The sequence below is a fragment of the Mobula birostris genome, chromosome 8 (genome assembly GCF_030028105.1).
Source record: "Mobula birostris isolate sMobBir1 chromosome 8, sMobBir1.hap1, whole genome shotgun sequence".
NCBI classification, from domain to species: Eukaryota; Metazoa; Chordata; class Chondrichthyes; order Myliobatiformes; family Myliobatidae; genus Mobula; species Mobula birostris.
Window position 1 is genome coordinate 96,162,420 of NC_092377.1, and position 18,271 is coordinate 96,180,690.

Sequence of the window (18,271 nt, forward strand, 5' to 3'; positions counted from 1 at the left end):
AAAGGTGCTGAAATGTTCAGTAGATCAGACACCATCTGTGGAGAGAAAAACTCGAACCTGAAACCTCCCCCTCCTCTCCCCCTCCTCTCCCCCTCCTCTCCCCCTCCTCTCCCCCTCCTCTCCCCCTCCTCTCCCCCTCCTCTCCCCCTCCTCTCCCCCTCCTCTCCCCCTCCTCTCCCCCTCCTCTCCCCCTCCTCTCCCCCTCCTCTCCCCCTCCTCTCCCCCTCCTCTCCCCCTCCTCTCCCCCTCCTCTCCCCCTCCTCTCCCCCTCCTCTCCCCCTCCTCTCCCCCTCCTCTCCCCCTCCTCTCCCCCTCCTCTCCCCCTCCTCTCCCCCTCCTCTCCCCCTCCTCTCCCCCTCCTCTCCCCCTCCTCTCCCCCTCCTCTCCCCCTCCTCTCCCCCTCCTCTCCCCCTCCTCTCCCCCTCCTCTCCCCCTCCTCTCCCCCTCCTCTCCCCCTCCCTCTTTCTAGTATTCATTTTTTAAGTGTTAGATAGCACAACCATGAACCAATGTGGTATTTTTAAGCTGTTTTATTCTGTATTCATACAACTTGTGACCTTGTGGTGCATCAGACAGCAACCTTGCTGTTTCTTTAGTGTTTGTTTTTGACGAGGCCGAGTTGCTAGCTCGATGCTCAACCCAGCAGGGATGGAAAGCATGCAAGGAGCCGGCCAGATTCGAACATGGGACCACTCGTTTCGAAATCTGCTGCGGATGCCACTGCACCACTGGCCGGCTATGTGATCTACCTGTGGTCGTAGAAGTACAAATGAGGAAAAAAAAATTATTTTATGGTTATACTTTGATCCTGGGATGTAAATAAAGGCAGTGCCTTGCGTTGGAGCAGATATGGAGTGTGCTATTGAAGCATTTAAAAATATTATATTAATTTGTTTAGATAGATATAGAGGAAGAATTTCCCTCAATCAAAATCCAGAACAAGGGATGCCACCTTAAAATTGTGGCTAAGCTTTCAGGACTGACTCAGAATGTAATTTTTCATATAAAGGGTGGGAGAAATGTGGAATTCTATCCTACAAGAGAAATAAGTTGAGATCATATCAAGGAATGTGACACGAAGAAATGTGAATAGCGGAGTGGTAAATGGTACAGAACTGCCATACTCTGGGAGAGAAAGCCAGGATAGACTTGAAGTAGGCTTGCATGGTTTGTTTTGCTTAAGAGAAAGAAAATATAATGCTTGTTTTTATTTTGAACTGCTCTAAATGATACCTGATCACTTTTCTGACACACGGCACACTAACTGCTTGTGAAGTTCACCAGTTGGGAAGATGCACAATACATGTCTTATCCTTTTCGTAAAGTTTAGACTTTGAATACCTTTTTACTGTTTCTTTTCCCCAGTTTGACAACGATTACATTCTTTCTTGGTTTTCAGCTCAGTTGAGGGGAGAGCACCCCAGTTACTTGCGAGGTGATAATTTCTTCCGGTTTAGCTGTTCAGACTGCACAGAGGATCGGAAGGAGCATTTTGAAAGACTGAAGCTCACATGGCAACAAGTGAGTGTGTATCTAGAGCACTGTGTGGATTGATTTTATCTTCTGAATCAATTCTGCCATCTTGCACTTCAGGATCAATATCCCTACTTGTTTCTTTCTCTTTATCTCCAGTGTTCTATATTATGTTCAAAAAGGGAGGTACTTAGTGGGAATCTATAGGTCAGATAGCTTAACAACTGTTACTGGGAATATATTAGAGTCTAATCAAGCGAAAAATAGCTGGTCATTTACAAAAAGTTTAATCCAATCAAACCAAATCAACATGGGTTAATGAAAGAAAAGTCAAGTTAGACAAGTTTATAAATGTTCTTTGAGGATATTACAATTTGAGGCAATAGAGGGGAACTTGTACATCTAATGTTACTGGATTTCCAGAAGACATTTGATAAGGTGCCACATAAAAGGTTGTCACACAAGGTAAGAACACACAGTATTGTGGGAAGTATATTAGCATGGTTTGAAGACTGGTTATTGAATAGAAGATAGAGATTTGGAATAAATGGGTCTTTTTCAGAAAGATGTAGCTAGTGGAATTCTCCAAGGATCAATCCTTAGCTTTCAATTTACTAACTATAGTAATGACTGAGAAGAGGGGGAAGATAAAATATTGATTATAGGTGGGAAAGCATGCTGCAATAAATATATTTGGACTCCAACAAAATATCATAAGATTGAACTAGCGGACAGAAATGTTGCAAATACAGTTTAATGAAAGCAAAGAACGAGGTTGCGCATTTGGGAAATTGTAGCTCGGTGATATAACACCTTTGAATCTAAAGAATGATGTCACAGCATACTGATAGCATTCCCTTGGAAGCTGAAGCAATGAAATTGTTTCTACCCTGATGAACTTATCTCCTCAGACTACCTCTGCTAACACTGAGAGGATAAGCGAAAAACACAGTCTGCTGTGAGAAAGCAAATATTACTTCAAGGAAGACGAGGTAGAAATTAATTTGGAGAATCAGCTCTATTGTCATGAGAGGGCAACACACTAATTGCAAAGCAATGGAATACTTGCCAAACTAGCAGTTCCCAATGAGATTTATTGTGTTGTTCGGAGATGTGCTCTAGCTCCTCAGACATTAGAATTTCTTTATAGCCTATTATGTCCTGCATTTGGGCATGGACTCACGGTAAGTGGGGAACCCATGTCCTCATACAATAGAAAATGCTCCAGATTTATTTTATATAATATATCTGCTATAAGTGTCAAATTTCATTTTCAGTTGCTAGATTTACACCTGGGTCTTGTAACTGGAAGGTTAGAACTAAAGAATTGAGTCGTCGATGTTACTCTAGGGTGTAAAGTATTGCAGCTTTCTACTTCTTGGCCACATTTTCCGTATCCAAGGAATATTGCCAGCATCAATACTGTTGCTACTTTTGCTTCTCTTGGCAAGCCTGCTACATTCAGTCTCAGTGAGCACTACCGAATTTCCTTTTGCTTTATTTTTATCTCTGTCACTAACTTCCCATCTTTCTCATGTAAACAATACTGTGGCAAACTCCAATAAGAAGTTCCTATTAGCCACTAACTTTTAGTCTCCCAGTGGTCCTGCTTCATTGTCCTTAATGTTTTATAGCAGCTTTCCAATAAAATTAAAAACTAATTTTAAAAAAAGTGCAGCAAAAATAACAGAGGCAAATGGTGCTGACTTTCTATTTTGCATATTAAATACTGTTATGTAATTTATAATTAACAGCTGTATTGCTCTTTGAGAGCTTGTGCGGACTTGTTGAGCTAAATGGCTTTCCTCTGTGTTCTGCTTTTCTGTGTTGGGAGACATTCTAAGATGAGAGGTATGATACAATCCCCATTCCTGAATTGAGCCTTTGTTTCCTCTTTGTATTAGGTTGTGGTATTGGCCATGTACAATTTATCATTGGAAGGGACTGGTCGCCAAGGCTACTTCCGTTGGAAGGAGGATATTTGTGCTTTTATCGACAAGCACTGGGCATTCTTATTAGGGAACAGGTAAACTCTCCTTCCACAATCCACAGAAGACTTGCCTGAAAAATTGTAACATTTTGTGGTGGGAGAATTGTGTTGTGCTGGAATATCATGGTGTTTCAGATTTTCCTGATGTAACCATTGGTTCAAGGCAATACGGTATCTGCTTACTGTGCATTTCCAGCACAGTGATACATTGGCAGAATCGTGGAGAAATGGAAGCAAATCTTTAAGCAGATATTTGTATGTCTATAACTTGTAATTTAGGCTCTTGCCCAGTATTGATCATTGCTAAGTTATTTGCCGTTTGATGAATGTAGCTCATTTGCCCTCTTGTAAGCCAGGCTGAACTTGCAATTACTTACAAACAGGAAGGTGGAAATGGGTTTCAAATTCAAGTTCAAGTTTATTGTCATTCAACTTTACACATGTATATAACTAAATAAAACAACATTCCTCGCCACCAGAGAAAAACTCAATACACACATCACATACAGAACGTAAAATAATATCGACACTATAAAAGTATTTCTGATGTACAAGTTGACATGAAGTGCATATACAACACATAAGTAATGTGTACTGGGTGCTTCAGAAGTCTCATGGCCTGGGGGAAGAAGCTCTTACCCAGCCTTACAGTTCTTGTTCCTATATGGGTGGTACCTTCTGCCTGACAGTAGGAGGTCAAAGAGATTGTGCAAATGTTGGGAGGGGTCCTTGATAATGCTGAGGGCTCTGCGAACACAGTGCTTCTGGTATATGTCCTGAATGGGAAGTTGTCCTGAAAAACTACAGCAAGGCTTATGTTTTCCTGGTCAAATATCTGGTGCTCATTGCTTTCAATGCAGTTCTGCAGACTTTTCTTATCTGTGTTCTCTATTCACAATCCTTGCCTGTGCAGCCAACTCAACAGTTGCTGCTTTTTGTTAATTTTTATATCTTCTGACACTGTAACTGCTTTTGGATTTTGGAGGCCCCTCCCCTTATTAAACAATGAATGATTTTTTTTTTTGAGGACCATTTACTGAGCAAGTACCAGAGAAAACAGACAATGCATTCTGCATGGCAATAATTTCCTCTCATCAGTCTAGTTTTTGTTTAATTACTGTACATTAGAACATGGTGTCCCTGACTCAGTTAAGAGATTGAGCTCTGGTTTTAGTGGAGAGCAGTTTTCTGGGCCCTGTGTATCTCATGTTTTACTCCTTTATATTCTCTTGGAAGTAATATACATAATCTTTTTCCCTTGCCCTGCCATATTGTGACTGCAGCAGTCCCATCACTCTAGTTTTCCCAAACTGTCTGGCAGCACAGGGGTACAGTGGGTAGAGATATTGCCTTAGTTCTGGCAACTTTCGTTCAATCCTGATCTCAGCTGCTGTCTGTGCCGAGTTTCCATGTTTCCCCTGTCAATGTCCCTTGGATAGTCAAGTTTCTTTCCACATTCCAAAGGTGCGATTGGTTCTCTGAATGTTGTTGGCAGTAGGAAAGTCAAGGTAGAGTTGATGGGCATGTGAAAGAGAGTATACTATGTCAGCAGACAAGAGGTATAGAGTTAGTGCAGGGAAACTACACTGAGCTGAAAGAGGAGCCACGATCTTATTAAATGGCATAAGACGCTGGATTGACTAGTAAGTTTTTATTTATTGTACTATGAAGGTGATACAGCAGAAAGTTTAAGCAGCTTAATTTTATGTAAATAGTGCCATGTAGAGCTATAGACAGTAAGTGCAGGAGTAGGCCATTCAGCCCTTCGAGCCAGCACTACTATTCACTGTGATCATGGCTGATCATCCGCAATCAGTACCCTTTTCCTGCCTTCTCCCCATATCCCTTCACTCTGCTATCTTTAAGAGCTGTATCTAACTCTTTTTTGAAAGAATCCAGAGAATTGGCCTCCACTGCCTTCTGAGGCAGAGCATTCCACAGAACCACAACCCTCTGTGTGAAAAAGTTTTTCCTTAACTCCTTTCTAAATTGTCTACCCCTTATTCTTAAACTGTGGCCTCTGATTCTGGACTCTCCCAACATTGGGAACACGTTTCCTGCCTCTAGCTAACACTAACTTCGGTTGTTTTTTCCAGAGAGTTGAAGTCTGAGGGGAGACCTGATAATAGTTTATAAACTTAAGGAAGCATAGATAAGGTAGACAGTCAGAATCTTTCTCCCAGAGCAGAAATGTCAACTACTAAAGGATATCAAAGTTCAAAGTAAATTTATTATCGAAGTACATTTATGATACCATATACTACTCTGAGATTCATTTCCTTGAGAACATTCACAGCAGGTACAAAGAAACAATAAAATCAATGAAAAACTGCACACAAAGAGAGACAAACAACCAATGTGCAGAAGAAGACAAACTGTAAAGACTGGTGATTGCATAAATGTTGGATTTTGTCAGTCTTTGTTATGTGTAGATTTTTTTTGTGAATTCTATAGTGTTTCTTTGTTTTCCCTTGGGTGCCTGCAAGAAAATGAATCTCAAGATTGTATATGATATACGTACTTTATATGTTCTTTAGTACATCCTGAACTTTCACTTAGCTTATGCTGTCTTTGCACTTTAGGAAAAAGACCTCAACTTGGTGGAGTACTGTAGCTGGCTGCCTGTCGGTGGGCAGTCCGATGTATTTCCGCTCGGGTGCTCAGCAGTTTGGTGAACCTGGCTGGTGGAAGTTGGTGCACAATAAACCCCCAGTCCTGAGGCCAGAAGGGGAGAGACCATCAAGCACAACACTGAAGGCAAGAGGTGAGCTTGTGTGATTAGAACGGGGTTTTTTTATCACTGACTTACTGTACATGATGTGAAATTAGTTTTGTGGCAGTAGTCCAGTGCAAGGATAAAGTTACTATAAAATACTAAAATAAAGAAATACTGCAAAAAAAAAAAAAAACAAGTTTGTAATGGTTTATGGACCATTTAGAAAACTAATGGGCGAGGGTAAGAAGCTGAGTGTGGGTCTTTGGGCTCCTGTACCTCCTCCGCAATGGTACTGACATGAAGAGTGCGTGTCCATGATGGTGAGGATCTTTATTGATGAATGCTGACTCTTTAGGATGCCCTCGATGGTGGAGAGGGTTGTGCCCGTGATAGAGTTGGCTGAGTCTTCAACCTTCTGAAGCCCCTTGCGACTTTTTCCAATGGAGCTTCCGCACCAGACTGTGATGTAACCATTGTACACCTACAGTACAGAAATTTGCAAGAATCTTTGGTGACGTACCAAATCTCCTCAAACTGCTAACAAGGTAGAGCTGCTGTTGTGCCTCCTTCATGATTGCATCAATGTGTTGGGCCCAGAGCAGATTCTTTGAGACGTTGATGCTCACGAACATGAAACTGCTCACTCTTTCTGTTGCTAACCCCTCAATGACAACTGGTGTGTGTGTTCTGTCGACTTTCCCTTCCTTAAGTCTACAATCAATTCCTTTGTCTTGTAAAGTTGAGTGGTAGATTGTTGTGACACCACTCAACCAGCCGGTCTGTCTCACTCCCGTACATCTCTTCGTCTGAGATTTTACCAACAATATTGGTGTCATCTGCAAATTCATAGATGACATTTGAGCTTGGCTTAGTCACACAGTCATGAATGTAGAGAATGTAGAGCAGTGGACTAAGCATGCATCCTAGAGATGCGCCTGCATTGATTGTCAGCAAGGAGAAGATGTTATTATTAATCTGTATGGGCTGTAGTCTCCTAATGAAGAAGTTGAGGATTCAGTTGCAAAGGAAGATACGAAGGCCCGAGTTTTCAACCTTGATAATTAGTACCAAAGGGAAGACGGTGTTGAACAGTGATAAACAAAGCCTTTTAAAACAATGGAACGACATTAGCAATACGCGTTTCTAATGACATTTGAAATATTTCTGTCAGAGCCCCTGCTATTTCCACACTAACTTCCCTCAATGTCCTAGGGAATATCCTGTCAGGACCCGGGGACTTATCCACTTTTATATTCCTTAAAAGCTCCAGTACTACCACTACTTTAATCATCATAGTTTCCATAACTTCCCTACCCGTTTCCCTTTATCTTACACAATTCAATATCCTTCTCCTTAGTGAATACCGAAGAAAAGAAATTGTTAAGAATCTCCATCCCTTTTGGCTCCACACATAGCCGTCCACTCTGATTCTCTAAGAGACCAATTTTATCCCTCACTATCCTTTTGCTATTTATATAACGGTAGAAACCCTCGGGATTTATTTTCACCTTACTTGCCAAAACAACCTCATATCTTCTTGCAACACACATAAAAGTTGCTGGTGAATGCAGCAGGCCAGGCAGCATCTCTAGGAAGAGGCGCAGTCGACGTTTCAGGCCGAGACCAGCAACTTTGATGTGTGTTGCTTGAATTTCCAGCATCTGCAGAATTCCTGTTGTTTGCGCTCATATCTTCTTTTAGCTTTTCTAATTTCTTTCTTAAGATTCTTTTTACATTCTTTATATTCCTCGAGCACCTCATTTACTCCATGCTGTCTATATTTATTGTTGATCTCTCTTTTCTGAACCAAGTTTCCAATATCCCTTGAAAACCATGGCTCTCTCAAACTTTTAACCTTTCCTTTCAACCTAACAGGAACATAAAGATTCTGTTCTCTCAAAATTTCACCTTTAAATGACCTCCATTTCTCTATTACATCCTTCCCATAAAACAGATTATCCCAATCCACTCCTTCTAAATCCTTTCGCATTTCCTCAAAGTTAGCCTTTCTCCAATCAAAAATCTCAACCCTGGGTCCAGATCTATCCTTCTTCATAATTATATTGAAACTAATAGCATTGTGATCACTGGACCCAAAGTGCTCCGCAATACAAACCTCCTTCACCTGACCTACCTCATTCCCTAACAGGAGAGCCAACACTGCCCCTTCTCTCGTTGGTACCTCTATATATTGCTGCAAAAAACTATCTTGCACACATTTTACAAACTCCAAACCATCCAGCCCTTTTACAGTATGGGCTTCCCAGTCTATGTGTGGAAAATTAAAATCTCCCACAATCACAACCTTGTGCCTACTACTAATATCTGCTATCTCCTTACAAATTTGCTCCTCCAATTCTCGCTCTCCATTTGGTGGTCTGTAATACATTCCCATAAGAGTTACTGCACCTTTCCCATTCCTCAATTCCACCCAAATAGCCTCCTTAGATGAGCCCTCTAATCTATCCTGCCAGAGCACCACTGTAATATTTTCTCTGACAAGCAATGCAACCCCTCCCCCTCTTGTCCTTCCAATTCTATCACACCTGAAGCAATTAAATCCAGGAATATTTAGTTGCCAATCACACCCGTCCTGTAACCATGTTTCACTAATAGCTACCACATCATACTTCCAGGTATCAATCCATGCTTTAAGCTCATCCACCTTTCTTACAATGCTCCTAGCATTAAAATAAATGCATTTAAGAAATTTTCTACCTCTTACTCTCTGTTTATCACTAACTGTGCCAACAATTTTACTATTTTCTTTTTCTTCCTTCTTCCCTACATCTGTTCCTACACTCTGGTTCCCCTACCCCTTTGTATCTAGTTTAAATCCATCGGAGTCTCTCTAGCAAACCTACCCGCAAGAATATTTGTCCCCCTCCAGTTCAGATGTAGACCGTCTCGCTGGAACAGGTCCCACCTTCCCTGGAAAATTGCCCAATTATCTATAAATCTGAAGCCCTCTCTCCTACACCATGCCTTCAGCCACGTGTTGATCTGCGCTATCTTACTATTTCTAAACCCGCCTGCATGTGGCAGTGGTAGCAATCCTGAGATTGCTATCCTGGAGGTCCTGTCCTTTAACTTGGCGCTTAACTCCCTAAACTCACCTTTCAGGACCTCCACATGCTTCCTACCCACGTCATTGGCCCCTACATGGGCCATGACATCCGGCTGTTCGACCTCCCTCTTGAGAATACTGAGAACTCGATCTGAGATATCTCGGACCTTGGCACCAGGGAGGCAACAGACCATACTGGATTCTCGATCCCTCCCACAGAACCTCTTATCTGTCCCCCTAACTATGGAATCCCCTATCACTACTGCCCTCCTCTTTCCCTCCTTCCCTTCTGAGTTGATAAGTTGATATGTTATGAAAACTTCCTACTTATCAAGTTCCACAATGGGATCTCATGATTCTTCTTGTACATTCATACAGTATTAAAAAGGGCAGTTTAATCAATATGCCTATTTCCTGCACCTTCATAAATACAGCTCTTATTGTCCAAGGTTTATCTCTCTCAAACATTTTGGAAGTACACTGTAAAACATTTGAATATCATTTGTTTGTTTTTCATGTCAATTACAGGTCAAAAATAAAAGAAAGTTCAGCTCTGGAAAGACTTGTTATGAGCAGGCAATCGGGTATATAACGAAAATATTTAAATTGTAATTTGGAGCCACACTTTGACATATCAGAAGGACAGATAATAATTCATTTTTGATTTTTAATTTATGAATTCCTATTACAAAAGATAATTAAATTTGTTCAGAACTCTATTAATGTTCTATTTTTTTTCCAGTAGTCCTTATTTGCCCCACCTGTGAAAACATTTGGCCTGGAAACTGGACCAGTTGCCATTTAAATCAGTGTTAGGTTGCTCGTTTACTTCTAGAAAAGAGGTGTCAGGATCCTGGGCTTGCTTTGCCATGGAATTCTGAGCAGTCACTGCAGCCTTTTCAGTGTCTGCCACCAAAAGGTAAACAATTAGAATGGTTCTATCAGATTACGAGGAACAGGAGTGTTCCCACAAACCCTAACTTTTCTTCCATCTTGGAATTAAATTTGGCCCAGTGGATCACTGATTGGAATAGAATGGATAAGCTGCCTTTGGAGATATCATATCAGATTGGTCTCACTTCCCTTGATTCTGATCAAAAAGGGTCATAAGTGATTTCTAAGTTGGTGGCTTCTCTTAGAGATGTGGTTCTATGGGTTCTAGTGATTACTGTTCATGCGCAAGTCTTGCCAACAGTCTGCCTGTTAATGGGAAGCACTGCAGAAACCCAACCCTGTACCCACCTTGTTTCCACACACAGCCAGTCAATAAACAGTGCAATGGCTTCAGTCCACTTCTCTGAAACTCAGTCACAATGCTAAGTTACCATAGCTTTTACTTGTTATGTCGTCTGGTGGTACTGTTCAATTGATCTCCTCTCATTAATTTAAACTTTTGCTTGTAGTCAAAAATATCCTAATCTTAAGTTAGGTAGAAAATTAAAATCATTGAACTAGCCCCACTTTAAAATAATAGCATTGACATTTAGTGATTATTTTTAACTAATATGTAAGGCAATTAAAATGCACCACAATGTAAATCTTTAAAAGTCAGGAAGGACTGACTCTTCTTGGAGTAATAATTTTGCTCAGTGTATCTTGCATGTTGATTTTTTTGGTGGTTGCTTTGAAGCACTGGTTCTGGATGATTCTTTGTCCAGTGTGTTGGCAAGTTATGTACAATGAGGGACTAATCATTGGTTAACTCATGCGAAGAAAGGAAGTACCTTTCAGCTGCTCCTGCTCCGAGAAATGGAAAGACAAGGAGCAGGTTGAGGCTTCCATCAGCATCTCTGCTAAAATGCAGTCTTTTGATTATGTGCATTCAGTTTAAAAAAAATCATATCACATACACATCAAAATATCCACTCATGAATGCACTCTCAATTATTAGACTTCAGAATTTAAAATTTCTGTTCTCAAGTACTTTAATGGTTATCTTTTTGCTAAACTTTCTAATTATAATTTTTAATCCCTCATTGTGTCATGTTACATAACCCTCTGCATTATATTGCTACTTTTCTGTGCTGCTTTTTCCTATGTCAAATTGTGTTATTTCCCATTTGTGCTTCCTTTATTTTTGTCCTGTACCTCTCTGTTCCTCACACTTGATCTGTACTCTTCCCTGATGGTCTCTTGGTTAATCTCTCATTTTTCTCTGTTGCATCTCTAATTCTTGCTGCAGAAGCTGTCTCTTCATACCTAACAAATATTGAAAGGCTTAGATAGAGGTTGTTTCCAGTAGTGGGGAAGTCTAAGGCAAGAGCACAGCCCCAGAATTCAAGGACGTCCCTTTAGAACAAAGGGGAATTTCTTTAGCTAGAGGGTGGTGAATCTGTGGAATTCATTGCCACAGATGGCTATGAAGACCAAGTCATTGGGTATACTTAAAGGTTCTTGATTAGTAAGGGCATCAAAAGTTACAGGAAGAAGATAGGTAAATGGGGTTGATTCTTCTTTTCTTTGGCTGTCCATTGATTTTTGAGGCCTGGGCAAGGTTGTATGGAAGACCGGCAGTTGCCCATGCTGCAAGTCTCCCCTCTCCACGCCACCGATGTTGTCCAAGGGAAGGGCACTAGGACCCATATAGCTTGGCACCGGTGTCGTCGCAGAGCAATGTGTGGTTAAGTGCCTTGCTCAAGGACACAACATGCTGCCTCAGCTGAGGCTCGAACTAGCAACCTTCAGATCACTGGACCGACGCCTTAACCACTTTACCACGTGCCACACAATGGGGATGGTAGGGATTTAAAAAAAACAGCCATGATGGAATGATGTAGCAGACTCAATGGGCTGAATGGCCTAATCCTGCACCTGTGTCTTATGGTCTTAATAGTTGTACATTTCTTTTCGTACAGCTGTTATTCCTCTCAAAATCCTTTGCTCTTCAGCTCTCTCTCCCAAACATCATCACTGAACTGGAGACATTTCTCTGGGTTTGCAAACAGCAGGTGAGTAAACACTCACTGAACAGGATTAGAGGGTTAAAGGGTGCTGTGTAATGCTATGTCACAGAACTGGCAAATGGATTAAACATCTGCTATTACCCATTGCTTTTAGTGTAGGAGAGACTGGTACTGGATGATGTTTGTCACCTTTCAATAATGTAGGAGGCCAGCCAATACCAGGTAGAAGAGACTATCTTGTTATTTAGAACCATGTGAGGGAATGGTTTTAAATACTTGGAGTACGATGTTTAGGGCAGTTGTTTGATTAAAAAAAGCAAACTGAGACCGAGTTGTTGAATTATATTAAGACCACATTGTGTTGTTTCCAGATAAACCCTCATTGGCCACTTTATTAGGTACATCAGTACACCTGCTTGTAAATGCAAATAACAAATCTGCTAATCACGTGGCAGCAACTTAATGCATAAAAGCATGCAAACATAGTCAGGAGGTTTAGTTGTTCAGACCAAACATCAGAATGAGGAAGAAATGTGATCTAAGTGACTGACCATGGAATGCTTATTGGTGCCAGGCAGGGTGGCTTTAGTATCTCAGAAACTGCTGCTCTCCTGGGATTTTCACGCACGACAGTCTTGAACTGACAGAGAAACAAAACAAAAACATCCATTGAGCGGCAGTTCTGTGAATGATAATGCCTTGTTAATGAGAAAGGTCAGAGGAGAATGGACAGACTAGTTCAAGCTGACAGGAAGGCAAAAGTAACTCAAATAATTACCTGTTACACTGGTGTGCAGAAGAGCATCTCTGATCGCACAACATATCAAACCTTGAAGTGGATGGTTGTGGTCCTCTTCAAGGTTTGTGGTCTTTGTGGCTGCAGAAAACCACAAACATACACTCAGTAGCCACTTTATTAGGTACAGCAGTTAGCTAATAAAGTGGCCACTGAGTCTATATGGACTCGCAGTGTAAATGAAATGTGATAATGACATTTAAATTTTTATAGACAGGAGAGACTGATCGTTCAGCTTGTCCCATGCAGATGTACAAAGTAATATTTTGTCTTTTTCTTAATTGTACTTGTTACTAAACTATTACCTTTGAAAGATGGAAAAATAGTTTAAAAAGAAAGAGATGGTCTTGGGAAGTGAAGGTGTCAGAATTCGTCTGTGACCTTCACGGGGGAGGAATTCTCATCTGGGTCACCACTCTGGCCCTGAACCCCTTGTAACAGCTCCTTCTGGCTGACATAGAGCATACTTAATGTTAGCAGCTAGTTCTGTAGAGAGCACCTGGAGTGTGCCTTTTCATAGATTAGCTTGTGTTTGACTTCGACACCTGTGCATTTGGCACATCTAATGCCCCCCTCCTCTGCTGGACTTGACAGTAGTAAACTGACGGGCTGAATGTATTGGGTTCTTTAAGCTTAATGGTAGCCACACTTTGAGTAAGGTCACCAACCTTGATGAAAGAGGTAGGTGGATTGTGTATTGTTTTTATTTTACATGAATTTTAAATTAGATTAGATTAGATTCAACTTTATTGTCATTGTGCCGAGTACAGATACAAAGCCAATGAAATGCATTTAGCATCTGACCAGAAATGCAAAGAATAGTGTTATTTACAGAATAACTGTGAATAAATATAGTGCTACAGCACACAAATATAAAAGTACTGAGAAAGTACAATACGAATGCAATACTGCTTAGTGCTGTGATGTGAGGTTCAGCAGTGTCACAGCCTCTGGGAAGAAGCTCTTCCTGTGCCTGCTGGTGTGGGAGCGGAGGCTCCTGTAGCGCCTACCGGATGGGAGGAGAGTAAAAAGTCTATGGTTAGGGTGAGGTGCATCCCTGATAATGCTTTTCGCCCTGCTCAGGCAGTGTTTATGGTAGATGTTCTCAATGGTGGGCAATTGGGTGCCGATAATCCGCTGGGCAGTATTCACCACATGCTGGAGTGCTTTGTGGTCCGATACGGGACAATTGCCATACCACACTGAGATACAGTTGGTGAGTATGCTCTCAATGGTACAGCAGTAAAAGTCTGTCAGTATCCTGGGACAGAGGGGAGCTTTCTTCATGCTCTGCAGGAAATAAAGGTGCTGTTGCGCCTTTTTGATCAGGATGGAGGAGTTCAGGGACCAGGTGAGATCCTCAGAAATGTGGACACCAAGGAATTTGAAGCTTGATACACGCTCCACTACAGTTCTGTTGATGTAGATGGGGACGTGAGTGTGACTCCTGGCCTGCCTGAAGTCCACAATGACCTCCTTGGTCTTCTGGGTGTTAAGGGCCAGGTTGTTGTCGGCACACCACGCGGCCAAGTGCTGGACCTCATCCCTGTAGGCTGCCTCGTCATCCCCTCTGATCAGACCAACCACCATGGTGTCGTCTGCGAACTTGATTATGGAGTTAGAACCATGTACAGGAACGCAGTCATAGGTGAAAAGGGAGTACAGAAGAGGGCTCAGCACACAGCCTTGAGGCACACTGGTGTTCAAGGTGAGAGTGGAGGAGAAGAGGTTGTCTAACTTAACTGACTGGGGTCTGTTAGTCAGAAAGTCCAAGGTCTAATTGCAGAGGGATACGCTGATACCAAGCTGGCAAAGTTTGGCGATGAGCTTGGAGGGGATTACAGTATTGAATGCCGAACTAAAGTCAATGAACAGCATTCTGACGTAAGAGTTGGACATAAGAATTTGATGCTTTTAAATAATTTATTTTATTTAAATATGTTTAACATTAAACTTAACTTTGTCATTTTTATTTTTAGTTATTTAAGTTTTTAATTTTGTGTTTAAATGGCTGTATTGAGCTGAGATAATTAACCACCATCAGAAAGGCTTCTGGCAGTAATAAGCTGGTAATGTTTTCTGAGAATACCTGGCAGCAAGCTAAATCCAACAATGGGTGTGTGAGGAGCAGGTTGGGTTAAATTGGATCCAGATCAGAATCTCCACCCCAGCTTTAAGAGTTCTTATTTGATTACTTTAAAGTTGCTTTCAATTACTTTAATTTTTTCCATTATCCACTAAGCTGATGCAATAACATCTTTAGGGTGATTTGACTGTTTTGTGTTCATGGTTTAACTAAGCATTAAATGCATTTATAGAAATATTTTCATTTACATCTCTTCTTTGTATGAGATCGTTCAGCAACTTTCCTGCGCACGCACACACACGTGTGTGTGTGTGTGTGTGTGTGTGTGTGTGTGTGTGTGTATATATTTTTTTTTTCCATTCCACTTATTGATCAAGCTTCCAACCTGTATGCTGCACTAGATATCTTGCCACTCAAGTGTTCAATCTGTTTCAGATTGTGTGCCGATTAGGGAAGTTTGCTCTTCTGCTCTGCATTCTACGTTTTTTTTAATGCTGAAAGTGGAACTGCTTCTTCATCTGTGCCTTCGACATAGTTGGTAGAAGACTGTGTGTCAGCATTTGGTAAATGAAATGTTTGATGGAATGATGTACTCATCTGCTTAATTTCACAGCTGTGAAACCGCCTCTGGATCCAATCATTACAGTGGAAGGGCTTCGGAAACGAGTGAGTCGCAACCCTGTGGAAACAGCCATGGAACTGAAGGAGAAACGCTCACGTACTCAGGAAGCTAAGGACATCCGGCGTGCTCAGAAGGAAGCCGCTAGCTTCATTGATCGGAGCACGTCCTCCACCCCAGTGAAGATGTCCAGCCGGACTCGCAGGACAGAACTGGTCCTGGAGAAAGGGGAGGTGATCGACTTCTCGTCCCTGAGCTCTTCGGATCGGACTCCACTCACCAGCCCCTCCCCATCCCCCTCACTGGACTTCTCCGCTCCCGGAACACCATTATCCCATTCGGCCACCCCAAGTCTTTTATCTGAAGCAGATCTCATTCCTGACATCATGCCTCCACAGGCACTCTTTCATGGTAAGGATTCACTTGGTTATGCTAAATCATAACAACTTGCTTTTTAATGAGCGGTTGATGCAGAAGCGTGCTAATGGATTCTTGGAACTAAAATTGGTTTATTATTGTCACTTATTGACAATTGTTTTGCTTGCCATCCATATATAATATTTCAAAATATAAGTACATAGTACAAGGAAAAGTCATAACAAAGTGCAGAATATAGTGTTACAGTTATAGAGAAGGGGCTGTGCAGGTAGAAAATAATATGTAAAGATCATGGTGAGGTAGGTTGTTAGTTCAAGAGTTCATATTTTAACATAAAAGAGGTTTGTTCAATAGTCTTACAACTGTGGGATAGAAGCTTGAGTTTGGTGGTGTGAATCTCTGCCTGTTGGAAAGAGGGGAAAGAAAAAGTGACTCGGATGAGAGGGGTCTTTGACTATGCAGTCTGCATTTTGGATAAGCTTTCCTTCATATGAAGTGTTAATTTGAGACATCGGCCCCGGATTTGAAGAGTCAAGGACTCCTAGGCCCCATGGCCAATGTTCTCATTGGAGTGCAGGACTTTGGACTGAAGTTATTATGTTAACAACATTTTCTTTTTCCTTTTTTCATATTCTTGAAGAAGTGAAAGCCTTTCAGTATTTCGTTTAGAACATAGGAGCATGTGGCAGATACTCTGGTGCCCTGAAATTGCTGACCTGGATCAGCCTTGCACTGGGAAGCTGCTCCCAGCCTAATACCAAGGCAGTGTAGCTTCTGTCCCAGTGGGAAGCCGGTTCCCAGTCTAATACCACTGTCCAGGCAGTGTACGTTCTGTCCCAGTGGAAAGCCAGCTCACAGCTTAATACCACTATCCAAGGCAATGTAGGGTCTGTCCCAGTGGGAAGCTGGCTCTAAGCTTAATACTAATACCACTACCTAAGGCAGTGTACGTGGCTGAGTGCGTAGAGTGAGTACTCTGAGTACCTAGAGTGCATAGTTGGTGCACTGACAAAATGGCTTTGACATCCAGTGAGATATTTAGCAGAATTCAAAATAACTTGGGGCTGATTTTAGAAAAACTTGCATTAAAAGAGGGTTGAAAGTTATTTTAAAAGTCTAAAATTAACAAAAAACTTCAAACATGCACACAGAAACTTGTAAATTGGCTGAATCAAACCAAATCTGCAGTTTCTCTTGCTTCTGTTCTTTTTAGTGGGGCCATGGATGTTGGGAAACAAATCTAAAAATGCTGGAAATACTCAGCCAATAAATGCGACCTGTTTTCCGTGTATTCGTTTTTCCAAAGTTGGAACCCTCTGTATAAGCCGACCCCCTAATTTTAGGACCAAAATTTAGGGCCAGGTTCTCGGCTTATACACCGGAATTTATGGTACATTCTATTGTTGCCATTTTATTAGATACCTCTTGTATATGATAAAGTGGCCACTGATGGTATATTCATGGTCTTCTGCTGCTGTAGCCCATCCACATCAAGGTTCGACACTTAGTTATTTGAGTTACTGTCACCTTCCTGTCAGCTTGAACCAGTCTGGCCATTCTTCTGACCTCCCATTTAAAAAAAGCATTTTCGCCTACAGAACTACTGTTTACTGGATTTTTTTTTTTTGTTTTTTTTCTTGCACTATTCTCTGTAAACTCTAGAGATCATTGTGCGTGAAAATCCCAGGAGATAAGCATTTTCTAAGATACTGGAACAATTTCTATAAAAGCTCCTACTATCTATCCAGGACTGAAGGATGTGGATACTATAGAGAGAGTGCAGAGGAGACTTACAAGGATGTTGCCTGGATTGGAGACTGTACTTTATGAGAAAAGGTTGAGTGTACTTGGCCTTTTCTCCTTGGAGTGACGGAGGATGAGAGGTGACCTGATAGAGGTGTACAAGATGATGAGGGGCATGGATCATGTGGATAGCCAGAGGCTTTTTCCCAGGGCTGAAATAGCTAACAGGAGGGGGCACAGTTTTAAGGTGCTTGGAAATGGGTACCGAAGGGCTGTCAGGGGTAAGTTTTTCACAGAGAGTTGGGGGTGCGTGGAATGCACTGCCGGCGGCAGTGGTGGAGGCGGATACAATAGGGTCTTTTAAGAGCCTCTTAGATGGGTAGATGGAGCTTAGAAAAATAGAGGGTTATGCGCCAGGGAAATGCTAGGCAGTCTCTAGAGTAGGTTACATGGTCAGCACAACATTGTGGGCCGAAGGGGCCTGTAATGTAATGTAAATT

General features: G+C 41.7%; 1 protein-coding gene across 1 annotated transcript in view; it reads left to right on the forward strand.

The window, feature by feature from the left end:
• Positions 1-18,271, forward strand: part of kat14 (lysine acetyltransferase 14) — a 47,066-nt gene that overhangs the window by 2,210 nt on the left and 26,585 nt on the right. The window contains exons 2-5 of the mRNA XM_072265732.1: positions 1,400-1,521; positions 3,378-3,499; positions 6,046-6,227; positions 15,645-16,061. Of these exons, the coding sequence (XP_072121833.1) occupies positions 1,400-1,521; positions 3,378-3,499; positions 6,046-6,227; positions 15,645-16,061 (843 nt within the window). The remainder of the gene's footprint in view (positions 1-1,399; positions 1,522-3,377; positions 3,500-6,045; positions 6,228-15,644; positions 16,062-18,271) is intronic.